Source organism: Notamacropus eugenii, chromosome 2 (assembly GCF_028372415.1).
Source record: "Notamacropus eugenii isolate mMacEug1 chromosome 2, mMacEug1.pri_v2, whole genome shotgun sequence".
Taxonomy (NCBI): domain Eukaryota; kingdom Metazoa; phylum Chordata; class Mammalia; order Diprotodontia; family Macropodidae; genus Notamacropus; species Notamacropus eugenii.
In genome coordinates this window covers 360,369,488-360,395,867 of record NC_092873.1, presented here as the reverse complement: position 1 = coordinate 360,395,867, position 26,380 = coordinate 360,369,488, and the positions used below count along the sequence as shown (strand labels likewise).

The window sequence follows — 26,380 nt, the reverse complement described above, 5'->3', positions numbered from 1 at the left end:
TGAGATTTAATATCACAGGACCAAAAGATCCTGACAGGAAAGGCTTGATTCAGAACATATGACCAGGATGTGATTTTTGGTTAATAGATGATATGATTTATAAATTATGCTCCTTTGATCTTGGGGACTGTTTATACGTGACTTCTGGTTTGCTCTTTGCAATCTTACTTTCTGCTGTTGCTGCTTTATACTGACTACTCATAAACTTCCTTACTAGAAAGGATATGGGAGTGCAGGGAACCAGAACAATATACAGTTTTAACACAGATACTTACTAGCCATGTGACCCTGAACAAGTCATTTGACTGCTGTCTGCTTCCTTTTTCTCATGGAAGGCAATGGAGGTAATGATAGCACCCACCTCCCAGGGTGGTTGTGAGGCTAAAATAATAGTTGTAAAGCATTTTGCAAACTTGAAAGCACAATATAAATGCTAGCAGCTACTATAACTACTCCTCCTACCACCACCACCGCTACTCCTACTACTACCACCACCACCACTATACTACTACTACTGCTTTCAAAACTGTCCCATATGGCTTTGCTTCCTTCTGAAGTTCTTTCTGTTCTCTTTTTTGTAATTAAAAAATTTTTCAATGAGTATTTTTTTAACTAATATTTTTAACCTCCCCTCCCCAATCCCTAACTAGGAGAAAAAAAAATAAACAAGAGTCGGAGGAGAGTACTTTGTAACAACTAAAAATAATCAAGCAAAAAGGAATCCACACTGGAGCCATGTACCTAAAATGCATATCTCTTTGTTCATCTGGTGGTATCATTTCTCTGATGGTATGGTCTTCTTTGAAAACAAAGGACAAACACAACAACATCTGGTCTCCCCACCTCAAGCCTCTCTCTTCTGCAATAAGACTATTTTGTGTTGTCCAAGATCACCTAACTAGGAGGCACCACATGAAAGATACCAGGGACCTGCTTCTGGGAGAAGAAATAATTAATTCCCCTACTATATGGATGGGAACAGTGTGTTTCCACAGGCTGTATCTTTAAAAGGAAGAGGATGTGTTCTCTCTGCCTCTGTCTTTCTCTGTCTCTTTCCCCCATTTTCTCCCTCCCTCTCTCTCCTTCCTACCCCTGATCTGTCTCTCTTTCTCTCCTTCCCCTTCCTCCCTCCTTCTTTTCTTCTCTCTTTTCCCTTTCTGGCACTGTATAAGGCAGAGAGGTGCTATACATCCTCAGCACGGAGCTGCGGGCCGGGGTGGGGGTAAGAACCACCCTCCTTTTCCCATGAAGGGCTTTATTCTGTTTCATTTGTTCTTTTCAGTTCTAGGTACAAGAAGTGGAGTCTCCAGATCTGGACTTGAGCCACAGTGATCCTGGAGGATAAGATTCCAAGCTAGATGTTATTGCTAACTTAGCAGAGAAGCCCTGAAGAAGCCAGGTGACTGGGACTTGAGCCCAAGGGATGCTTTGAACTTGGAATTTGGTGGGACTCTGCTATATAGGAAATGAGCTAAGTTGTGAACCTCCTCCCCTTCTTCTCTTTAGAGATTGAGGTGGTATTGGGGAGAGGGAGGAGGAAGAGAATGTTTTCCATGTTTGTTCTTGCTATATTTTTAAAGCAAACACTCCTTCCTAAAAGCAAATCCAACTATTAACTGATTAAATGGAACTGGAGTGCCAAACACCCCCTAAAATTGGGAAAACCTCATTGGTGGGGGATTGAGCCAATGGCAGAAAGACCAGACACTTCCCAAACTACTTAAGGGTACCAGAGAACCCTGGGGGGAAAGATGAAATGTAGCACACTTGGTCTTCAGGCAGTGGGCCAGAATAGGCACTGTAATGCTTCCAAATATATTTTCCACCTAGCAACCAAAAGAGATTTTCTTAAGTGTGGATCTGATCATATTATCTCCCTCCTCGGTGAAATCCAGTGGCTTCCTATTGTCTTTACAATAACATGCATGCTATTCTGTTTGACCCTTTGCAAGCTGGGCCTATCTTTTCAGTCTCTTGTCCATGACTTCTGTTCTCCAGATAAACTTACCTTTTTGCTCTTCCTCACACTGGCCACTCCATCTTTAATCTCTGTTGCCTTGGCACCAGCTGACCTGCGTGACCAGAACTACTTCCTCCTCACCTCCACCTTCCAGATAGTCTCTGATTTTGTTCATGATTCAGCCTTGCAGAATTCCTTACAACAGCAGCAGCTAGATGACATAGGGGTTTTGAACTTGGCACATTGGAAGACTGATGGTGCCTTCGTCAGAAATAGGGAAATTTGGAAGAAGCAGGGCAGGGCAGTTTGCTCATTTCTAAAACAGGAATAATCATATTACACAACCTTCAGAGGTGGTGGTGATTATTTATTCATCTGTGTGAAACAAAATGAGAATGGTATCTTTTGAATCAGAGAAAAACGTTTCAAAGAGCGATGATTTGGATTGTGTATGCATCTCACAAGGTGCTGTCAAGTGGATAAAGATCTGACTGAAGAAACTGGGTCCAAGAGATCCATTGGACACTTTCTGTGTGACCCTAGACAAGTCACCTAACCTCTTAGTTCTCTGAGCCACCCCATAAAAAGGTGAGGATCAGTATTAGTAGAGAGTTTCCAACAACAATAATTAATAATAGCTTACATTTATATGGCATTTGAAGGTTTGCAAAGTGCTCTACAAATATTTCATTTTAGAGGAGGGGAATGGGAAGGGAATAAGCATTTATTTAGTATATTCTGTGCTGGGATGCTTTACAAATATTTTATCATTTAATCCTCACAAACACCCTGGGGGGGGGTGTAGGTGCTATTATTATTCCCATTTTGTAGAAGAGCAAACTGAAGGAGACAGAGATTAAGTGACTTGTCCAAGGTCCCACAGCTGGTAAGTATCAAAGGTCAAATTTGAACTTCAGATCAGATTTTTCTGAGTCCAAGCCTATCTATATGCTGAATCATCAAGTTGCCTAATCAATGATGCCTCAGATCTACTATATACATGCATACATTGTATGTAAGAAGGATTTTGTTATCTTTTTTAGAGTTCAGTTTCTCAGGATCCATGGGCATGGCAATGTCTAGTTTCCAGGTGTTTGACAATAATTCCCAGAATAATTCCAATGATTTAAGATAGCCATTCCCAGAATCACAGTGACAGTCCCACCGAGGCTGTGCGGTGGGGTAAGGAGTGACATAATATAATATTTACTATGCTTGCGCAGAATGACGATATTGCTGGTTAACCTGTGAGCTTAATGCTGGCAAGATGCCTTCTTTGTTGCCGTATAAAGCAACTGGGCACTGATCAGTGAGTGGGGGGGGGGGGGGGCCGAACCACTGGTAATGCATAGAGGAATGAGGTAGGAATACCTTCCTCAACCAGCTCCCATTGAAGTTTGAGGAGATTTAGAGGAATGCACAAACTGTGCCTTTCTCAATTTATGCCATGGAGAGGTAGGGCTAGTTGCCCCCTCTTCTTGCAGACCTCTTGGAGAAGGGTGATTGGGGAATGCTGCAGGAGCTGGTTCTCCCATTATCATCAACCTTTAGGAGAAGACTAGACTAGGATAAAGCTGATTAGTAACCCCTCTGAAGCTGTCTGCCTGTCTGACCAGATCCAGAGTAAACCTGTTAGAAGCTGGATTCCAAAGACCTCCAGTGCCTCCTGTATGTTACCTGTGACACATACATATGTGTGTGTATGGATATATACAGTCTATACAGTGGATCTGATGTAAATTGTGTACATGCAGAGTTAAATACTGTGTATATGGTGTGAAGCTATGTATACAAATAGTGGATCTGTGTACGTGTATATTCACGTATGTATTGTGTATGTGTGTGCATGTGGATTTCTATCTGTATCTGTAGACGTTATACAGTCTCTTTCCTGAAATACCTGGAGAACAGGGACAGTTCCATTTTTGTACTTTTATCCCCAGTGCCTACTACAGTGCCTGGCACACAGAAGGCGCTTAATAAATGCTGACTCATTGACTACACGGTTCAGGGTCTAATACGTTCGCGTGCACAACCTCCAACCCTCTTGCTTAGAGCGCAGACTGTTTTTCCACGCGCACCGCGGGAGCCTCCGCAGCACTAGGGGGCGGCATCGCGCTCACTCGCGCATGCGCTAGCCTCTCTAGCCCCCCTCCACCCGAGGCGCCTCGGTGTCTCCCGGAGGGAAGACGTGGACACGGAAGTGGCTGGCGGCCGCAGTGACGGAGGCGGGAACTGGATCGCGGAGTACCGCAACTGGCCGCGGAATCCTGGACGGAGGGTAGCGGGGGCAGCGCCAGGCCCGCGGGTACGAGGAGGTCGGAAGGGCAGGAACGTGGCGGGGGTCCGGGCCTCAGGCTTCTGAGGCTGTTATCGCCAAACGGATCCCTGGCCGTTAAACGGCCGTCGCGCGGAACCTTGCGGAGTGCCCGGGCGCGTGCCCGCCGCCGGAAGCCGCCCCCTCCCCCTGCCGAGCCCTCGCGCGCCCCCCTCCACTCCCCACATCTCCCGGAGCCATGGCCAAGAGCGGAGGCAAGGGGGCCAGCCTGCGCGACAAGCTGGACGGCAACGAGCTGGACCTGAGCCTGGGCGACCTCACCGAGGTGCCGGTCAAGGAGCTGGTCAGTGTGGGCGCCGTCCTGGGCCCGAGGGGGAGCAGGGTCTGGGAACCGGGGCCCTGGACTGGACACGTGTCATTCTGGGGGGGAATGGAGCCCCGCTACTAGCCGGGGCCGCGGAGGCCCCGCTTCCAGGCCCATCCCGGCGTCTTAGGCGATGCCCCTTCCCCCACCCCCGGGCCTCAGTTTCCTTCTCTGTGAAATGAGGGGCCGAGACGCGAAGATAGTGTCCGGCGCTGACCTCAGGTTCAGCCGATCCGAGGCGTAAGAGAAGCGGGGCGCCTGCTGTCTCTTTCTTAGGCCTGGAGGAGTAGGCCTTCCTGGAGACCTGGGTGTGGCTGAGGATTGGTGACAATTGGGAATTCTGCAATCCCAGCTGCTCGAAGTCGCCCAGAGCCATTGCTTGTGCTGGAAAAGTTGGGCTGAACTGGTGGGTCCGTCTCGAACATGTGGAAAGTGGATTGAACCCTAGAATGTTAGGACAGCCAGAGACCTTGGGGATCAGGCTATTCATTTTTACAGAGGAGGAGTTTGAAACCCCAAGAGGGGCAGTGGCGTGCCCAAAGGTTAGGATGCACACATTGGGGAAGGAGTATTCGACCTAAAACACCGGGGTTCAACTCTTGGCCCTACCACTTGTTAACATTATGATCTTGGGCAAGTCACTTTCCATTTCTGGACGTCATTTTCCTCATCTGTAGACTGAGTGGATCAAGACTAAATAAATGATGCCCCCAGAGTCCCTTCCAGCTGCAGTTTTTTGGTTCCTGTCTTATCTCTGGTCTTATTCTCAAATTCTTTCAACTCAAAACCAAATGGAGTTGGGTTTCCTGTGTTTAGCAAGGCATATTGGACAGGAATTCTTAATGGCAGTTAGATATATTTGGGGGGGGGGGTCATAAACTTGGATGGAAAAAATATATTCACTAACCTTTCATGGAAATTTAGTGTTTCCTTCCATTTTGAATTTTGGAAAACAGAAAAAAACAACTTTATTCTGAGAAATGGTCCATAGGCTTCATCTGATCGCCAAAGGTGTGGGCCAAAAAAAGTTAAAAAAAAAAACCAAAAAAACAAAAATAAAGCAACCCTGCTCTAGTCAGAAGGGGTGGTTCTGAAGACTTTTTAAGATGGATCTAGTATTGCTCTGAAGCCCTAAGTACTATTCTAGTATCCAAATTTTCCTTTGCTACATGCCCTGTGGCCACACTTTGTTCTTTCTATACTTTCATAAGTAACTGATGGCTGGCCTCAGTTTTTGCTCTATTTTTTGAACCCTGTCATCATTTCATTCTTGTTTTGTGCTTTTTAATCTATTCCGACTCCTCTACTTTAGAAGATATTCCATTAGCAAACAGATGTCACCAAGTATAATAACCTCTGACCAAATATGGATTTTACCTTTCTCCTCTGCTCTTTTCCTAGGCTGCTCTTCCAAAGGCCACAGTACTGGATCTCTCCTGCAACAAACTTACTTCGTTACCGGTAAGATGTGGTTCTCCTCCAAGTACCTGGGGGGATGTCCTTGCTCCAGGCTGGGGGACATGCCATGAGCATGAATCCGTAGGAGAGCCAATGGCTCTAATCAAATATATGGAGGCTAGTAGTTGTTATTAGGAGGAGCGATCAATAAGGACAGTCTTAATTTAAAATTATTTTACTGAATTTTTATAATGTGTAAGACCCTATGGTATATGCTGTGGGGGATACAATGAAATACATTTCTATCTTCATGGAAATTAAAGTCTAGTAGGGGAAATAAGATGACACAAATTAATCAAGAAAATAATCAAGCATAATCAGAAAACTGTATAGTGCTATAGAAGCTTAGAGAAAGGAGAAATTACTTCTGGTTTGGGTGATGTGGACTGAATGAATAAAGCATGTAAAGCACTGTGTTATGGCTGGGATACAGACAGAATAATCAAACTTCTACTCTAAAGAAGCTCACATTCTGATGGGGAAGACACATGGAAGGTTTTAACTGCTAATTGAATGAAAAAGTCCGTGGTCCTTAGGGTGCAGTAGCAAAGCAGATGGTAATGGCTCTTTAATATCATTTCCACCAGTAAAACGTTTGAGGAGGTAGAATTTGCGTTAGGTCTTGCATGGTGGCCAGGTCGAAGGTAGAGGAAATGATACTTCAAGTAAGAGTAAACAGCACATGCATAAAAAGCAAGAAGTTTTAGGCCATGTTTAGGGAAAGGAGAGTAGAGTTATTTTGCTAGTGTGGAGTGTATGTACACCTATATGTGTAGTAGGTATGAAATCTCAGAGGAGCTCAGTGTTCATGTATTTATCCCTGGCAGTAGAGACTGATGGTGGAAGAGTAGGGGTGGTAGGGCCAGCAGAGGGTGTCTGTTGAGATAACTTAGGTCATCAAAGCTGCTAATTTGAGAATGGGAACAGATAACTAGTTCCTCTTCTGGGCAGATCCAGCAGAAGCCATGAGTCAAAGCCATTCTTGGGAACTGGGTGAGAAACCAAGAGAAGCAGAAGGGGTATGAAGTCATGAAAACTTAAGAAACATACTGAAGAGGGAAATTTGGGTCAGCAGATCAAAAGCAGCCATATTTCAAGATGCCAGAGTGGAAGCTGTCAGAAGCATGGTGCTTGACTAGTCATATTTGGAAGGTTCTGGGCAGTAAGGGCAGATTGTAAGAAGAGGCTTAATGTGGGGGGCTCTGGAAAGAAAAGTTGGGCACAAATCTGAGGGTATTGAAAGCTAAGGGAAGTTTTGATGTTGTACATTAGCCACTGAAGACATTTGAGTAGGAATTGTTTTATGACTAGGGATTTGCTTTTGGATGATTAATCTGACATCTTTATAAAGGGGGTAGGGTCTTGAAATAGAGGCCAGTTACGGTACTGAAGTAATTATCACTACTGAACCAGTGATGGCCCATGGTAATGGATGGACAAAAGAGATCTTGTAGAGGTAAAAACAACAGGATTCAGCATTTACAAGTGGCAGATGAAGGAGGAAGGTGTCAAAGATGACAGATTTTTAGTCTTCAGAGGTGGAGGTGCCATAACAAACAGTGAAGTCATGGAGAGAAGCAGGTTTTGCAGGGAAATTGATGAATTCCAGAGCAAGAGAGACTCCTCATAGAATGGATTAAGTTGTGGGGTTGGGTTTTTTTTTTTTTTTAGTGGCATTAAGACTCAGGGATATGAGATTGAGTGGATAAAGCTCCAGATTAGGAGAGAAAAACCTGGGGTTTAGTCCTTGCTTTATCTACAGTGTGGGCAAGTCACTCATTCTCTTTTTGCCTCAGATTATCCCTTGCAAAGTGAGGAAAATATTTCATGCCTCACATCACTGAGGAGAATGGAATCAATTTTGTGAATCGCTTTGAATTCCTAGGAAGAAGGGTATTTTAGGAACAACATGCTTCCTTGGTGGGGACAGGAAAGGATTATTGGGCCTTGGACTCATCTCTGTGGCCACTAGCTCATCAGCTGCCCAAGTAAGAAACTATAATTTGAGACTAACCACTTTTTGTCATCACATCCAGTCTGTTACCAATTCCTGTTGCTTTGTCCTTCACAACTCCTCCCAGATTTGCCATTTACCTTCCATCCCTATAAGTGCTAGCTTAGTTCAGGTTCTAGTCATGTCTTAACTGGTTAATTGCCAGATTCATCATCACATTTAGCACCTGATTGTTACTTTTTTTAAAAAATTGAATAAGCATTTATCAGACATCTTCTGCATACTTAACCCTATATTAGCCTTGTACTAGGTGGGGAAAGAGGAGGGGGAAGAAATAAAAAAAAGACATGGTTCTTGCTTTCAAAGCATACTCTTGCAGAGTTGGGAGATAGGACACATACATGTAAATCCACATGATAACAGAACAAGACAGTGTCCAGAAATGAGCTAAAAAGGTAAAATTCAGTGTTGGTTTTTGCTACAGGGAAATAGGTACTACACTACACTGCTGATGGCACAATGTCACAAATGTTTTTGAAGATTACATTGACAGTATATAGCAAGAATTACAAGAATTACTGATCATCACCTTTGAGCCAGTGATGTAATAAAAATTCAAAAGGACCTATTTGTACAAAAATATAGCAGTTTTACTGGTAATAGGCAAAAAGTACATACAAATGGAGAATAGCTAAACATCCACAATTGACTGTTAATTTTACTGCCAAAGCTGTCTCCCTGACTCTGATAGACCATTCTCAAGAGTCCATAACTACTCATTGTATCATAAGTCAGGTTCAAAGTTCTCACAAATATATTAAGTACTAGAATCAGCTGATGGCAGGACTGGAAAGTATTTTAGAAATCAGCCCTGTCATTTTACAGAGAAGGGAACTGCTGAAGCTCAGTCTCCTTTATATATGTGGGGAATGACACCGTACAGAGTTAAAATTTTTGTAAGCTGTGAAAAGGACACCAAAAGTATCGTTTGTACCTTGGGAGAAAACTCACATTGGAAGAATAGGATGATAATAATTGAAGTCACTGCAGGTTTTCCTTTGAGCCTTTTATGGGGTGGCAGGCTATATGTGTGTATGTATAGACACACATACACACACACTCTCTCTCTCTCTCTCTCTCACACACACACACACACACACACACACACACACACACACACACACACTCTCTCTCTCTCTCTCTCTCTCTCACCCTCTCACCCTCTCTCACTCTCTCACTCCCTACACTCTAGTCAAACTTGGTAATTTGCTATTACCTGAATAAATATCCTGTGCTTAGATGCCCCTTAAACCAAAATTTGTCAGAATCCATTCCTGAAGGATTCATTTTTCATAAGCACTTTCCTGATTCCCACTACCTTCTTCAAATTGGCTGTGCTGTCTCCCTCCTCTGAACCACTGTGTCATTTTACTTCTTTCATATAGTACTTAGCATATTCTGATTTAAACTACAGTTAATTAACATACTTGAGGGCAGGGATTATTAAAAAAAAATTTTATTACAGGAACTTAATCATTAACAACCACGAACATAAAAGTAAATATTAAATTTAACACCGTAGTGACAAAATTGCCCTTTTTGTGTCCCTTTCTGAAACCTCTATGTAATTTTTAAAATGTTTTATTGATGCTCCATTTTTTTTGGCTTGTCATTCACCACTCAGAAAGTTAGACAATGGGGTATTGCTTATCTTTTCTATGGCTTGCCCTGCCTCTCACACAGTAGGTGCTCAGTATTTGATTATTTGAATTGAGTAATTGGAGCTTTTCAAATTCTACCTTTTCAGGAAGCAGTTCTTCTGAGCTTCCCCTCTTCTGCACGTGTAGCTCTCTTGCCACTCTCTTAATTGCTTAAAACCTGTTTGGTTATGATTGTAAGTGCCTAGAGAAAAAGAGCAAGGGATAATGTCTGATGTGCTATTCAAATCATAATAGCTGACATTTAGAGTGCTTTCAGCTTTATAAAGAACTTTACTTATTTGATGTTCACAACATCCCTGTGAAATAAGATACTGTGGAATTTTATTTCTCATTTTACACGTGTAGAAAGAGTCCTGGGGAGGTTAGGTTTACTAGGTTTATACAGATAATAGTTGTCGTGGGCCAGATTTGAATCCAGATTTCTCCCAACTCCATGTTCATGTTTCTTTCCATTATACTGTTTTACTTTTAATGATGATGATGTGGCCTTTGTTGACAATATGTGCAAAGGCTTCACTAGGTCTGCCTGTCATAAAAGTCTTAAGTTCTTCTAAATGCTGGAATTGAACAGAATTATTTTTGGTTTGGGTTCTAGTCTGATTTCTGTGGGCTAACACACCTGGTGAAACTGGACCTGAGTAAAAATCGCCTACAACAGCTGCCTGCTGATTTTGGCCGTCTGGTCAACCTACAGCACCTGGACCTTCTCAACAATAGGCTTGTCACCCTGCCTGTCAGCTTTGCTCAGCTTAAGGTAACAGTTCTCCATAAAGCTAAACACTAGCAAACATGTCTTGCACACCAGTGTGTTATCTTTGAAAAGACTTACAGAAGAGTCTTTTCTACTTCACTGAAGAAAGAATTACTTCACCTGACTGCCTCAGTCAATTAGAATCTAAATTGTTCTCTACCTCTTTGTGTTTATTTATTTTAGATGAACATGTTTGTGAAGTCTTGCTTAATCTGTCTCCTCTTTAGAACCTGAAATGGCTGGATCTGAAGGATAACCCTTTAGATCCTGTCCTGGCCAAAGTAGCTGGTGATTGCTTGGATGAGAAGCAATGTAAGCAGAGCGCTGTCAGGGTAAGGATATGGCCCTGATGTTTCATCCTTATATGTTCCTTGTTCATGTGCCTATGGTGTTGGCACCTCCTTGTTTATCTCTTAAAGCTTTTTCATTAACCAAAGAAATGTGTCAACGGTAACATACCCTTGATCAAATTTACATATAGCACTTTGTAAACCTTAAAGCAAAATATCAGTGTTATCTGTTATTTATACTGGATATGTCTGAAGACAACATGTCCTGCCTTTACCAATATGATAAATAAAACCACACCACTACGACTCTCTGCCTATCAGCACTTTCTTCAATCACTAGACAAGGCCAGCATCATAGGATCAAGGCACTGTGGACTTCTTATCTCTAAAACCATAGTCACCGTACTAGATTTCTGCTTCACTGACTGAATAGGCTACTGTCGTCCACAACACTTCAATAATTTCTTAATGATATAGAAGGGAAATATCTACCAATCAGTGTTAATTGAGCCTGCATTTCATAGTGATGGTTTTAAGTTTCATCTATTTTCATTGCATCTGGGGCCACCTCTAGTCGTCCTGATGTGTGTCTGGCCACTGGACCCAGATGGCTTCAGAGGACAAAGTGAGGCTGGTGACTTTGCACAGCCCTCCCTCACTTAAGTCCAATTCACTTGCATGTCATGGCATCACCTCCCTGATGTCATGGTCCTCTTCCAGAACAAAGGACAAACAACAACATACAAATTTCATCATTTCTGATCATTCTTTTGTGAATTTCTGTGCTGTGGTCATGGTAACTGCCAAGTCTTTTAAATTGCAAGTATTTTTAAAAATAAGATGTTTTTGGTTTTCTTGGTATTAAATAATGTACTTTTGGAAAATGAATTCCAGTAAGTGATAACTATAGTAGATGATAAAAGGGACTTTTCAGTACCTTCTAGTTCTTTCTCTAAATTGTTTGTGTCTTAGAAGAGGTACTGAGGGGATGGTAGTAAGTTTAACCTAGAAACTAATGTCCCAGAGAATTTAATCTTTGGCTAACTAACACTGATGTGCTTGGCTTTTCTCCACATCTGCCTGTGTAACAAACACCTGTTATTTGAATAGCCTATTCATGCATTAAGCTGTACTTCCCCTCCAAAAGGTTTCAGACACATTTGAGCTTAGTGAGTTTCAGTAAGTGTAAGTGTCCAGTGTTGTGCTTATCTTGGTAAGCAAAATATGTAAATATCCATTGTGTCTTAACATTTAACAGTTCAGATTTTACTACCTTTGTTATCTTCTTAAGGAAGTAAAAAAAAAAATCTCTTGCTCCCTCATCACCTTATTTATATGAGCTTTGAGTGGCCCTTCTTGTTGCTTTCCAATTCTGTGACTCAGCTTATCTGGAGCTTCTGGGTGGGGAGTGAAATGGAGTTGTGTTTAAAAGGAATACCTCTTTTCGCCTGTGCCCTGTAGATCTGCCAGCTTTCTTCATACTACTTTAATGAATTAATCAAGCATCTTGTCCAGCCCTGACTGGTTAGGGTGCAAGGACAGGTCTTAAATATTCTATAAACTCTCAAATACCTGAATGGTATAAGGGAACTTAGAACTTTGAAAATGCTACTTGCCTACCCCTGGGGCTCAGTTACTTTGAACTAGTATATTAGTAATAAGAATTAGTATTCTTTTTTGTGGTAGCAAAAAATTGGAAACAAAAGTGCTCATCAATGGTTGGGCAGTTAATAAACGTTGTTTATTAATTAATCAAATTAATTAAAATAAACAAATGGCACTATAAGGAGGTATTATGTGAAACAAACATGGAGGCAACTTAATTGACACAGTGGCCCTGGAATCAGAAGGACCAGAGTTCAAACATGGCCTCCAACACTTGACACTTACTAGCTGTGTGACTCTGGCCAGTCACTTCACCCTGATTGCCATGCCAAAAACAAACACATAAATGTATATAAACAAATATGAATTCAGAGAAGTGTGGGAGTTTTGTGAACTGATGCAGTAAGAACCGGAAAAGTGATTCATGCAAGGACCGTATGACAGTGCAAGCAGAACAAAATGAAACTTGACACTGTCACTGTAATGTCATTTGTAAAGGCCCAGGGGAAGAGTTGAGAAAACGTACTTCCTGCCCTTCATCAAAGAGGTGGGACACCATATTCCATATCAGATGTGATCAATGTGTTAATTTGGTTTTGCCAAACTGATTTTTTCACCTGTATAATGACAGTATTGGCTCGTTTTTGTAGGTATTGCAGCACATGAAAATTGTTCAGGCTGATCAAGAGCGAGAGAAACAAAAGCGGCTGGAGGCTGAGCGAGGTAAGTACCCATTGTTTTTTAATGAAAAAAATATTTATTAAATGTTTATTATGTACTAGTCAGTGTGCTAAATACTAGGGATGCTGTATGTATGTATGCATGGCATCAAGCTTAGATTTTAACTGGGAAGATAACATGTATAGAAAGTAGTGACCAGGGATTAGACTTTTGTCCTGAAGAGGTGAGGAGAGAGTATTAGGATAATGGCAGTATGCAGATGGTAAGAAGGCCTGGTGGATGTGATGCATGGTCTAGTACCTTGGCTAGTCACCAAATATAGTTAGTTATGTGGGCTAACCACCAGGTACCTACCTGGCTTGGGCCCTGGGGCTGGAGCTCTAAAGGTGATTAGATAAACTTTACTTGGGATTGGGGGTATGGATTCTGAAAATTTCTGATTTTAAGACTCCTTCCAGATTCTTATCTTCAAGTCAACTCAGTTAGTAGATCACATTATCAAAAAGTGATATTTTCTGAATATCAGAAGTTGGAAACCAGCAGAATAAATAGAGGTGGGTGGGTGATTCCCAATCTGTTTTATAGAGAATTTTGACAAGTAGTCTTGGGTTGTACATGTTTTAACATATAATTACAGGCATTCCCTGACTTAACTCTTCCTTATGTACAAAGTGCTGCTGTGATGGGGGAAAAACTCTTTATTGGTAGGACCTTCTATTTCTGGGGTGGCAGGGTTTTGGTAGAGACTGAAAGTTGAGGAAAGGAAGGATCTGAGATTGTGATATGCTCAACAAGCAAATAAACATTATTGTTTTCTGCAGGAAAACTTTCTGTATTCCAGGGAGCCAACTTAAAAATAAAACTTGAACCATGATTGCTTCATAATTTGAGGCGTGTCTATTTGAAACATTTTGTGTTCATCTGGAGATGTTAACATAGACTGGAACTGTAGCATAAAAGAAGTTATTGTCAAATTTAACTGTTCATTGACTTTACCTAATCAGCACGTCAGAATAAAGGACAACACCCACCCAGGCTGTCTTTAATCTAACCCTAAATAGGTGCAGTTTATTTTCTTAGTCTCAGCAGACTTATTTGTATATTTCTCATTCATTCTTCAACTCAGGAAAACTCTCTCCAGATATCACCCCTCTTTTCAGAGGTCTTGTTTCCTTACTAGTTTTGGAGGCTGTCTAGTCTTCTAGCTTAGATGTTAACTTTTTAGCTATATAAGTCAGTACCTAGACTTTATTTTGCATATATCCCTTCTATATATAATATCCTAATATTTTGATTACATTTTGAGATCATCTGCTAATTGAGATTAGGAATGCCTTGATGAAAATTTAGCAGTAAAGAAATATATCCCAGAAAAGTTAGAAGACAGTCTTTTTATCTTATCAACTGACTCATGACACAGAGGGAAAGGATAATGAATTTATCCATTCCTTGCAATCAGAAAGTATTATGTGAGCCTGAAGAGGAAATGGGCTTCCTTTTGGGAAATGAATTGGAATAGGGTTGTGGGGAAGAACAGTGTTTTGATTTTATATTTAGGAGTGGAATTCACCTCAGGTCATCTGGTTCAGTCATCATAATTTATAGATGAGGAAGCAAAGGCCCTGAGATTGTGACTTGCTTGGCAAGCAAGCGTTAAAATGGTTGAGCTAGAACTTTAAAGACTGCACTGTTTTCATTATTCTAATCCTCTTAGAAATAGAGAAAAAGCGTGAGGCCAAACAGCGGGCCAAGGAAGCCCAAGAACGAGAAGTGAGAAAGAAGGAGAAAGCAGAGGAGAAAGAACGTCGGAGAAAGGAATATGATGCTGTCAAAGCAGCTAATAAGAAGGAACAAGAGAAAAAACCCAAAAAGGAGACACATCAGCCTGCAAGTATGTTGTCAAATAACTTTTCAGTGAAGGTGATGTCTGAGAATGATCTTGTGTGTTCAGTAGGAGGAATCAGTGAGCCCAAAAACTATTCAGCTGATGTAATGTGAATTGAAGTTTGGAAACACTGTGAGGATCTATGCTTTAGGAAATAACATTTTCTGTATGTAAGCTAGGCCAAGATGGCCCAGTTCTAAGTCTGACTTGGTATATTATTAATAGATCATAAGGAGGAACATTCATTAAGATTATGTGCCTGTTATATAAACACTTCTACTTTAGATTCTTTTCTCTTTTAAAAGCCGAGTTTTGGTCCTTTTGAATATAGTATTATCCAGGAAACAGTCTTAGGCACTTTTCCCTTTTATAGAACTGGGTTAGTTACTCCTTATTAAAAAATGGTATGAAAGGACCAGCAGAATACAATTTGGTACATTTCTGAACAGGGTGGGGAGGATCTTTGCCCTCGGGCCTTCTCTTTGTCTAATATGCCTTTGTCATTCCAGAAGCCAAGTCTGGTTCCCGCTCTGTGAAGTCTCGCCCTCAAAAGCATTCCTGGTCCTGGGCTTTCTTAAAGCTGCTGCTGATGGTGCTCCTCAGTGCCACAGGAATTTTAGTTGCCTGTCAGGTGACAGATCTGCAGTGGCAGCCTTTCTGCATCAATGTGAACACCATCTATGAGAATGTCATCCACGGGCTTCGTAGCCATGAAATCTTGCAGCGAGTCTTACAGCCAAACTCTCAGCAATAAGTGTGTTATCAGCATTGGCTGCCTCATGGTCTGTGGAGCCAGGATTCCTATGGAATTGTGTTCTGCTAGACACTACCTTTTATAGCATGGACCTACCTGTCACCACCAACTGGCAATCAATTGATACCTAGGAGATCTATGTTAGAACTTGCCTCTATTCCTTATGCAAGATTCTGTTCCCTGTAGATTTAGAAAATGGGAACTGGTTTGGGGTGGGGGTAGGGGAACAGCAGCCTGCATGCCTGCAGGAATAAACTAGAGGGGAGGACAAGAACATTCCCCTTTTCTAATCCAGGTATCCAAAGCTATGTAAAGGTGAGGCCTATTTTTACTAAACGGTCAGCTGTCTTCACATTTATATTTTTGTATGTCACAAATCTATCCATAATTTCCTGGGCCAGGATCTCACCCACAACAGAAACCAGATCAGGAGGCAACAAATACAAAGCTCGTTGTTCATGATAAAATACCTATTTTCTTATGTATCAGACACTAAAGCAATTTGGTAATTGCAGAAATAATGGATTTTTTATAGCTAGAGTGGACCGGAGCAACCATTTAGTCTAGCCCCCTGATTTTATAATGGCTCAATTAGTGACAGAGCCTGAATCCAGCCATCCCAATCCAGTGTTGAAACTTTTCAACATGGCCATACTAACTCAGGAGGCTAGATAGGAATATGGCTTGGTTTACTAGCACTGAAGAAAGAAATCTGTTTTGACTTATCAAGTGGCAACCTAGAACTAGTTTTTCAGCCAGGACAGGTTCTTTGTAGTTTATGCAGGCTTTTGTATTCCTGCCATTTCCAGAAAAAAAAAGGACCACCTGAAGGTTTTAAGGCATCCCCGTGTCAGGAAAGGAAATCCCTTTGTTGTGGTGGTATGATTGAGGGCTGTTATTATCTCATTCTTAGCTGGCATAGAAAATGCTTTACTGGGACTGAGATAGATAAAACAAGCTCAATTTCTGTTCCTTGCCTCATACTAGCACAAGGTTTAAGAGGCATTAGTAATACCATGCAAAATTTAAATTTTGCCTGTTAACAAAAGCCAGCCAGCTATGTTAAACACGGGGTTAATTTTGCTTTAGATCCTTTTTCTTAGGGAGAAAGGGATAATTATTGCCCCTTGATGCTTATTCACTGGAAAAATTCCCGATTAAAAAAAAAAATTCCTAGGACAGCAAGGGGAAAACATCACCAACTCCAGGGACAAATATTTATAGCACAGTGATATGGAACTGCCTACCTGTGAGGGCTCTCCTAGCATTAAGAAATAATTTTTTTTTGATTCCTATTTTCACTATTTGAAGTACATGTCATACATGGTAGTAGAAATGACTTCTCCCTTCAGGCCCTGGGACCATTTCTATAATTACTTTATTGTATAAGCACATAACTATTTTAAGCAAGTACACAACTATACAGTGATCCACCCTTGCCCAAAAGATAGGGAATATCATTCCATGTTGTGATTTATAAGAGGTGAGGGAAGGGATTGGTTATAGTGAACAAGCCCACAGATAAACCCACCAAGAGCTTTAACTCCATTTCAATCACAATTGTTAGAATTTCTTAAACTTTATAATGGACTGTTTTTAGGTTTTTATAATTGTTATTAAATAAGTGTCTTGTGGGATATCTTTGATCCATTTGCATGTAGACTTAACTTTTTACCTAATTTGTTGGGTAGGGAAGAATTCCATAAAGTGACAATGGGGGACAAATTCTCTCTGGTTCACCCTTCTGTATTTAGTCATGTTAGCTTCTTTCAGGATCACTGCTCCCACTTATTCCTACAAAAAGACATTAGAGTGCTTTCAACCATTAGTTTTGGTTAGGAGTCATTCTGAGCCATCCAGAGAGAGGTCTGGCTGCAAAGTGGTCATCTGAAAATAGATGCGCCTGGAGAGCTCTGGTCCAACCCGGCGAGAAGTAGATGTTACACCTTCCCCTCGGCGCACCTGGATGTCTGCCAGCAGATTGTGACATTCTTGCTCAGATAAACACTGCTTATATGCCTAAAAAACAATAAATGTTGTCTAAATATCTTTAACAAATTAGCCCCTACAGCAAGCTGTTTTTGCTGATCTGTAAATTTTATAGCCATCACCCTGTTTTACAAACGAGGCTCAGTTTCATTAACAAGGTCACATGGATAAAAGTCACCATATTTAAAATCCTAACCAGGTGAACTGAGAAATTTCATCCATGAGGTAGAAGGTTAAAGTTGCCAGCAAAGATGATGTCCAGCTTAGTGCTACAATTTAAGTGATTTACCTGCAGCAGAAGCTGAGGTGAGGGATAGGCGGTGACAATTGCACTGGCAATCTCCAAGCTAACTCGATTTAGCTGTTGAATCTGCCTCTTCCAGACCAGTGCAAGTCCCTTACCAGAGCAGTCCACTTTCACCCCTCCAGCCCAATCACTTGCCAGACAGAAGGAAAAATTGGTCCAATCCCGAGATCTCCTGCAGGTGATAACCCAGATGAACAAAGATAATAGCTCAAAGGAACCATGTTCTAAAAAGGCCCCAGATGGCAACTAAGTTAACCCAGCAGAGCTCATCTCCATAAAGCCCCATCCCCAGCATGTGCTATCGGTACTGGGCTTATCTTAGACCTGGCATAATGAATACAGGTAAATCACATTAGAACACACTCCACAACTGTATCCATTGAGTTACATTTAAATTTTTACATAAGTGGGACTTGGAAGTCTTGATCTAAAGAGATTTTAATTTTACTGGGGTTTGACTACTGAACCTTTAATAATTGCCTCATGAAAAATCTAGTCCAACCCTCCCCCAAACAGATCAAAAGAATGTATTTGGAACATGTGAATGTCTATTACCAGGGACTTAAGATTCTCTCCCTGACAAAATCCATCAATGTTGTAAGTACTGCTCCTCTGGTATATGCTGTCCCACTACCAAACACTGAAGGGATTTTACCATGAATTTTTATTACCAGGCTTGCAAATAAGAACTCTGGAAAGTGTTAGGTCAGCTGGTACAATATAAGTTCTTCATCTAAGAGCACTGGAGCTGGGATCATGGAAAAGGGATGGTTTCTCTGACTACAAGAATATAACAAAGATGTGGTATGAAGGCAGTCCTTAAAATCACTCACTTGAAGGGTGCCTCGGCTACAGCCTTTGTGAACATACAGATGAAGTCGGCCAGCTCCTTCCAACTCTTCAGGATTCTAATCTGGGCTTCTGTGTGAAGCTGCAACTCCACCAAAGCCTACAAAGCACAATAGCAATGATAAAATGTAGGGCACAGGAAGAGAAATACAGACCCAGTGTAGTTTAACCTATTCTCACTGTCATTGAAAATCACCCCGAGGTCTGCATTACCTAGCCTTCAAAGCTCTATATAGATCCTCAGAACCAAGCACATCTTTTCAGTGGCAAAAACTGTTCAAATGTCACATATCCTACCAATGAAAATAAACAAATGCAATTATAGGTGCCCACAGGTATACAGCATTGCTTAGGAAAGAGGGAGCTCTACTTACCATTTCTACTTCTACTCTGGACACTGTTGGAGTAAACTCTCTGTTCTCCTTTGGTCCCTTCTGATTTACCTTCCTCTTGGCTTGATCTCTATTCACTGTGCCTCCCTGTTTCTGTCTTCTCTGGTGTTTTGGAGAACTAGGAAGAAGGAAAAGAAATGAGGATAGCAGCTCCAGGCCTAGCTCTGTTCAGCAGGGGTTACTGGGGAAACTCCCTCCCATGCTGGGTAGAGGGACACCATACACCAGAGATGCAACACATACATTACTGGTGGATTTTGGTTGGGGAGAGAATCCCAGCTCCCTGACCCTTTATCAAATTACCCCAGAGCAAATCCAAACCTAAAATATTTTTCCTGTTCCACGACTGCCAGTGACAGAGTTTTCCCTAAAGTTTTTGTTGTGATCCTAGTTACAAAGCTCAGCAGAGTTTCCTTCCCTTCAGGGGCATCCTATATAAGAGGAAATAATTATTGTAATTGCAACAATTACTTCAACTGGTCCTATAATAATATTTCTCTTTTCAGTCTCCCAACCTGCTTTGAGTTGTAGATCATGGTCATAAACTCCTTTTCCTGGATTAGGACCAGAATGATTGCTTCTTCAGTCAAGTTTCCTTCTTCATTCTGTCGAGATGCCGAGTACAGTGTGAATCAGTAGGTGTTGGTTGGGGAAGAAGCAGGATGTTCATGCAAATTTGCACGAGAGGCCGCTTCACTCACCCAACAGAAAAGTGTCACCTATCAAGACTATACATCACATTAATCTAAGCATAAATCACACCATTTTCTTTATGTCTGTTTGTTCTAAGTTCATTAAGTACACAGTGTGCACTCAAGCTTTCAGCAATAGACACCACTTAAGCCTTTATAGTCTCCCTATGCAAAAAGTAACAGCCACTGCTTACACACACATACACACACAGCCTGGGCCACTGGTGCCACAAATTAGGGGAGTATAGCTCTTGTCTGAAAATGTCCTGGGAAATGCCTACATCTCTGCCAAGTCCCTTAGAGCTCAGATCTCCAGGCAAAGCCGATCACTTCTCCCAAAAGCCTTTCTTAAAATATTTACACTTGCTATGACAGGGTTTTCAGCCATTGCTGAATGAGTAAGCAGCTGTCCTGAAAGCAGAATGAGAGGAATGAGGATGATCCATCTCTATTAGTTACCTTCTTAGCATACCAAAGTTCTAAAATCCTACTATTTTGTCTTCAACACAAGGCTGTGATAGGAAATCACTTTTTTCCTTTGAAATGAGATTTCTCCATCTTAGAAACTACTGACTGTGAAATCTGAGAACCAGAACCATAGGTGTAGGCTGATTTTCAGGGCTACAAGAACTTGGTATGTCTGAAGTTGGATCTGGATCAGACACTGATTCTGGAACATCTAGACAGGCAGTTTCTGGGAGCTATCTCAGCTAATGAGATTGAGGGAGGACACATTTCCTGCTCCCACTGTGCTAAGTGTATTTTGCCCCAGTTAAGGGAGGTACCAGGTTTATAACTTCTGCCCCTAATCATTTCACTACCTGGGAAAAGCATATGAAACACTAATTTTTGAATGGCTCTTTACATGTACCTTATTAATTTTTTGGATGCCTGTGTGTATATGTGTATGTGTGTATGTGTATATGTATATATGTCAGCCAGGATATGGAAACACTGTAGACTGCCTGCAAAATGATATGAAGTACTGAGTTGGTTGGACAAAAGAAATTTCTTGAACATGATGGAATACAGTCATGCAGAGAATTTCACAATCCTCATAACTGAATAATATTCCATTTTCTTTCCCCTAGACTGACTTTTGAATTTCGTAGCAAGTATAAGTAAATTTGCTCAGTCACAAAGTAGTGATGGAAAGGGTTATTTTACATAAGCAAAGGACATCTCCTTGGAGGACCCTCATATTTAGTTGCTGGAGTAGACTGCCACCTAGTGGACAAATTACAGCATATTTTTCCCCCTTCTGGTTAATTGACAGTCTGCTTTCCTAATAGCCTCCTAGAAAGCAGGGGAATGAGCCAGGTGTGGTTAGGTGGAGCTAAAGCAGAACCAGGAAGCCTACACCTAGCACATGTCTCCTGTCACATAAATAAAGAAGTAAGGAACAGGAATACTTATACTGTAAGAGACTCAATGATAAACATTGTCATACCTGGTCATACTCTTCAGATCCCAAAGACTGAACCAAACGCATTCCACACCCCCCACTTCCTGATTCCTTATTCCCATCTCCCTCAACCCTTCTACTCCAAAGTTTCACTGTGACTTGACCCAACTCTTCCACTGTGTCCTCTGGAATGCTTTTTCCATGGGCAACAAACCTCCCATCATCTTTTCCTCTTTCACTCCTTCCATCTACTAGTTTTTACTGAAACCTGGCTTCCTTCAATAACACAGCCTCCCTAGGCTTCTCTCACTCATTCTTCTCAGTGCTAATCAAGGTGGACAAACTGCTACTTCCAAATTTTCTCCCTTCTCCCATCACTCAGTAATGTCTATTCGTAAATACTATCCAATCAAAATGCTGATAGCTGTTGTGTAGAGATCCCCACAGGTCACTCCCCTTCCTTTCTCAAGGAGGTCAAAACCTAGCTTACAAATTCTCTCTCCTTGCCAACTCCTGTCCTCATTCTAGTGGACTTCAACATACATACTGATTCTCTTTCAAATACCCTAACACTGAGTACTTCAACCTATTCACCTGAGCTGCTCCTCCACCCCAACTGAGTCACACAGAGAGATGGTCATACTCTTCATCTTTCCATCACCCACAAATGTACCACCTCAATGTTCAAGCATTCTGAAATCCCCCTATCTAACCGAATCTACTGGCTTTTCATCGCTCCCTCTGTCTTCCCTGACATAATCCTCCTGTTCACCCATATTGACCCTCAATCCCTTGACCCTTCAGTTCTCTTCCAGGCCATCTCCCCAGCACTAGCCCCTCCCTCCTCTTCTGCTCCATCTTAACTCCTTGGTGAACTCATTCAATCCTTCACAGTCCTTCTCTCTTGAATCTCTAGCCTCCTTGTCATAGCTCTGATTATGCCCAGCCAAACTTCTTCCTTGGATCACTTCCACCATTTCTCACCTTTGCACATGGAGAAAATCACACAAGCGTCCTGACTAGGTCCACTACAAATTTATGTTACACAATCTGAACTGGGCCCTCAGTGCTGCTGGCAATCCTTCTATATCTCCCTCACTGACTCCACCCACACTCCACACTGACTCTTCTAAACCTTTTCATTCTTCAAACCTCCCATGGCATCCCTTTCCCTTACTCTCAGCTGAGAACTTTGCTTCATATTTTACAGAAAAAGGTCAATAGCCATGAGCTCCCTCTTCCTCATCTCCTATCATTCATATGCCTTCTGTGACTCTTTCCTTGTGATGAAGTGGCTTTCTCCTTACCAAGGCTAACTCTTCTACTTGTTCAGGCACTCCTATTCATCTTATCTTCTCCAAAAGATTTACCACTCTGTCATCCCCCCTTTCATTTGTTTCCAATCTCTCGCTCTCTACTAGCTTAGTCTCTATAACTTACAAACGCCCGTGTCTCTCCCATCCTAAAAAAAATCCTCACTTGATCCTTCCATCCTTGCTATTGTTCTATCTCTTCTGCCCTTTGTAGTTTAATTCCTCAGAAAGACCATCTACAATAGAGGCCTCTCTCCTCCTCTCCTATTGACTTCTCTGACTCCCTTCAACTCTCAACTAAAATCTCACTTTCCACAGCAAGCCTTCCCTAACCCCTCTTTATTCCAGTGCTTTCCCTCTTGCTTATTTCCTACTTGTCCTGTATATAGCTTGCTTTGTATATCTTTGTTTGCATGTTGTCTTCCCCATTGATTCGTAAGCTCCTTGAGGGCAGAAACTCTTTTGCCTCTTTTTTGTATCCCCAGTGCTTAATACAGTGCCTGGCACACAGTAGGCACTAAATGTTAATAAATCAAAAAGTAAGATTTATCGACTGAAGAGGCCAGAACTGTGATTTCACTGGTATAGGCAATCCAGACAGCAAACAACTTTCACCAGAGCGGGCCAGCAACTCTTAGAGGATTGTCAGGGGAACAGAGGTTAACTGAGAGGTTAAGTGGCTTGCCCGAGGTCACCTAGGCAGTGTCAGAGGTGAGATCAGGTCTACCTGATGCTAAGGCCAGCTCTCTGTCTACTGTATCTCTCTGAAAGAGCAGAGGAAGAAAAAGAGGGAACAGGAGGTTTGATGGACCCAGAACCAGAGAAGTGTGATAGACTAACTTGAGAGACAGAGGATTTCTAGGAAGAATACAAAAACTTGGGAAAGGCCTTTACCTGAGACAAGCTGGCTCTCCTCTTCCAAGTGATGCTACACGGAATGGTCTGTGCCTCAATCGCACAGTGACATTCCATAGCTTGCAGAGCACTGAGGACCTGACCACCACCATCAAGCTGTAAGAGAGCTGCAGCAAATTGCAAAGTGCACTGTCAAGGTAAGACCAAGAGAGTAGGCAATTCAGCGTGAAGCTAAGAAAAGGCAAAAGTACCTGGATCTACTATAGCTGTGATGTGTTTCAGACACTCCTCTGGCCTCTGGGCCTTGAGCACATTGGCCAGGGCTTTCTTCCTTTCTTTCTCTTGCTGTCTCTGCTCAGTCTCCTTCTGTTTTCTTTGGGTCTGGAGGGGACCCTGCCAGCCTCCTCCCCTCTCCTTCTGAGTGTACTTAGTTCTTTTCTGTGGACGAGAGAGCACTGAACTGTCCTCTGTGGCTGACAACTTTGTGATTGGGACTGGGAAGGTAGATGAGCGGGGTGGAAGATGACTGACTGGCTCTTCTTCAACCACAACATCCCTGTCATTCTTTGAAGCATCTTTGACAGAGGAAGAATTAGAGAGAACAAGGGTCTTTGGAAAGGGCTGTTCCTTCCATGTACCTGCTGTTCCTTCACTGTGTTGATGGTCCAAAGCACATTTAGTTTGGGCACTTGAGTCCTCGTGGATTGATTCTTGTGCTTTAGAAAAACTATTTGTTACTCTGCACTGAAGTCTCTGTACCAGGGGAATAACCTCCTCTTCCTCTTCACTCTCACTACTTAGCACTGTAACTGGCCCTTTTGGGGAAACAGTTCTGGCTGCCTCGTGGATAGCTGGCAACTCTTTTGACCCTGGAGATGGAGAGGAGCACTCAGTTTCTGAGCTGTGGACCACAACTTGGCTGCTCTTTGTTAAAGATGGCTTCTGTGTTAGAAATGTAAATACTGGCAACTCCTCAGAGTCACTCTCACTTGTATCCAGTGGTAGCTTCTTTCGACCCATCATGAAAAGGCTGTCAAGCTGTATTCCCCACAAAAAGAACAGTGTGAGGGAGTTGCAGAATGGTAGTGTACCACTCATTCCTGTATGAGTCAGATCAATAATAGGTCCCACACCCAATTTTATACTTAACACAGCACTTTTCTCACAACCAACCTGTGAAGGCAGGCAATATAGAACCCCCATTTTACAGATAAGGAAACTCAGACTCTGAGGGCTGAAATAACTTTTGCTCACATTTACACAAAGAGCAGAGTCAGGACTCCAACCCAAATATTCTAGATGTTAATCTCCTATTTTAACTAAACCAAATGAACTTCTTCTAATCATGGATGGTATTGGAATCTACAATTTAATAAGAAGGGATAAGAAAGACACCTGTCCAATGTAGACTTTTTTCTATCCTGGAGAACTAGTGGTATCAGGGGAAGGTCAAAGGGGAAGCCTTAAAGGATGAATTAATGTAATATAGTAGAATGAGCACTGAACTTGGATGTAACCAGACTTGGGTTTGAATTTTGGTTGTGTTACTATCTCCATCACCTTGGGTAAGTCACTTCTTACCCTACACACTATGCAGGGTGTAAAATGAAGGTTAATTATAAGGACTCCTCCGATTTTAAATCCCATGATTTTTGGCTTAGTGCTGATCTATTCTGCTTAAATGCTGCAACATTACATAGTTATTAGGAAGTGACAGTGATATTAAAAAGCATTAACATAACTTTTTAAAACTCCTGTGATTTTATGACTGAAGGCACCATGAGGAACAGGGCAGCAGGAGACATCAAGCAGGATAAGTGGGAAGTTATGCCAGCATTGTGCAAAGATTTACCTTCAAGTCCCAGTTTGGCTTTTATTCCTAGTGCAATCTTGGGCAAATCACTGAAGCTCAGTTTCCTTCTCCCCTCCACCCTTCATTTGTTAAATGCTAGCCTTTGGAGTAGGTGATCTTTACAGTCCCTTCCAGTTCTCAATATGAGATACCACTCATGACTTAGGGCTGGAATGGACCTGAAAGGTCATCAAACCAAAACTCTTTCTATTTACAGAGGGTGAAAAATGACTGGCCCAAGGTCTCATAGCAATTAAGTATCTGAGAAAGAATTCTGACACTCATCATCCAGAATCCAACTAAGTCCAGTGCCCTGTCCACTAAAGTCAGGCTTCTTACTTGCTGCTGAATGCTCTTCTCAGGAAGCAATTCGATTTCCAGTGGAAAGGGAATACTGGATAAGGAATTATAAGACACGAGTTCTAGTTACAGGTCCATCAAGAACTAGTTCTTCTCTGAGGAACAGACTACTCAAGAGTGAATCAACAGATCAAAGCCTCCAAGGCATATAAAGAGGCCCCCCTAACGCTTCTGTCTCTAAAACTATCTTCTGATGTGCCTGGCAATACTTCGGCTTCCTTCCTACTCTGCCCATATCTAAGACAATGCTTACGTCATTACTCCCTCTCCTCCCACTTTAACATTCCGGACAACTAGCATTCTCTCTGGTTCTAACTCACAACACGTCATCTCCCGACTCCGCGCCTTTGCCCGGGCCCTCTCCCTAGCCTGGAATCCCTCCTTACCTCTATCTCAGAGTCCTTCCTTTAAAAGGTGGTTCAAAGCACCATTTCTTGCAAGACTGCCACCCAACAGTTGGGGCCCTCCCTGCTAAACCACCGTCTACTTAAATACTCTGTATCGCTAATTACGTCGACCAAACATGTATTTAATAACTGTACGTGTTTCTGTACGTGTATCCGTAACGCTCTCGCTGTCTCCTCCGTTAAAATGTGAGCTCCTTCTGCGGAGGGATCATGTCATTCTTTCCCCCTCGGGTCCCCCGCGCGGATGCCGGCGCCGAG

At 42.1% G+C, this 26,380-nt stretch overlaps 2 protein-coding genes across 6 annotated transcripts; one reads left to right on the top strand and one right to left on the bottom strand.

Moving 5' to 3' along the window:
• The first annotated feature begins 4,085 nt into the window (after positions 1-4,085).
• LRRC59 (leucine rich repeat containing 59) lies at positions 4,086-17,759 on the top strand. The gene is made up of 7 exons (XM_072646672.1): positions 4,086-4,581; positions 6,004-6,063; positions 10,331-10,489; positions 10,714-10,818; positions 13,032-13,104; positions 14,777-14,953; positions 15,457-17,759. Exons 1-7 carry the CDS (start codon positions 4,477-4,479, stop codon positions 15,699-15,701), a joined length of 924 nt encoding a protein of 307 aa, XP_072502773.1. The 5' UTR covers positions 4,086-4,476; the 3' UTR covers positions 15,702-17,759.
• EME1 (essential meiotic structure-specific endonuclease 1) lies at positions 17,061-26,353 on the bottom strand. Of its 5 annotated transcripts, none has more exons than XM_072646657.1 (9): positions 26,270-26,353; positions 23,755-24,541; positions 23,543-23,670; positions 19,754-19,843; positions 19,560-19,669; positions 19,221-19,356; positions 18,831-18,946; positions 17,980-18,169; positions 17,061-17,720 (listed from the first exon to the last, which is right to left on the bottom strand). In XM_072646657.1, the coding sequence occupies exons 2-9, from the start codon at positions 24,524-24,526 to the stop codon at positions 17,544-17,546; spliced, it is 1,719 nt and encodes a 572-aa protein (XP_072502758.1). In that variant the 5' UTR covers positions 24,527-24,541; positions 26,270-26,353; the 3' UTR covers positions 17,061-17,543. The 5 variants fall into 5 exon arrangements, with proteins under 5 accessions (XP_072502758.1, XP_072502757.1, XP_072502756.1 ...); XM_072646656.1 differs by having other exon boundaries at positions 26,258-26,348; XM_072646655.1 differs by having other exon boundaries at positions 26,102-26,336.
• Positions 26,354-26,380: the final 27 nt, after the last annotated feature.

Excerpts from the sequence above, each read along its gene's own strand:
- EME1 (XM_072646654.1), bottom strand. The coding sequence starts at position 24,706 with ATGGGGGTTCTATATTGCCTGCCTTCACAGGTTGGTTGTGAGAAAAGT. Across the intron at positions 19,357-19,559 it reads GAACAGGAAAAATATTTTAG|TTCTCCAAAACACCAGAGAA; the intron begins GTTTGGATTTGC and ends CCTTCTTCCTAG. Across the intron at positions 17,721-17,979 it reads CACCTCAGCTTCTGCTGCAG|GCATATAAGCAGTGTTTATC; the intron begins GTAAATCACTTA and ends ATTGTTTTTTAG.
- LRRC59 (XM_072646672.1), top strand. The coding sequence starts at position 4,477 with ATGGCCAAGAGCGGAGGCAAGGGGGCCAGCCTGCGCGACAAGCTGGAC. Across the intron at positions 4,582-6,003 it reads AGGTGCCGGTCAAGGAGCTG|GCTGCTCTTCCAAAGGCCAC; the intron begins GTCAGTGTGGGC and ends CTCTTTTCCTAG. Across the intron at positions 10,490-10,713 it reads TCAGCTTTGCTCAGCTTAAG|AACCTGAAATGGCTGGATCT; the intron begins GTAACAGTTCTC and ends TCTCCTCTTTAG.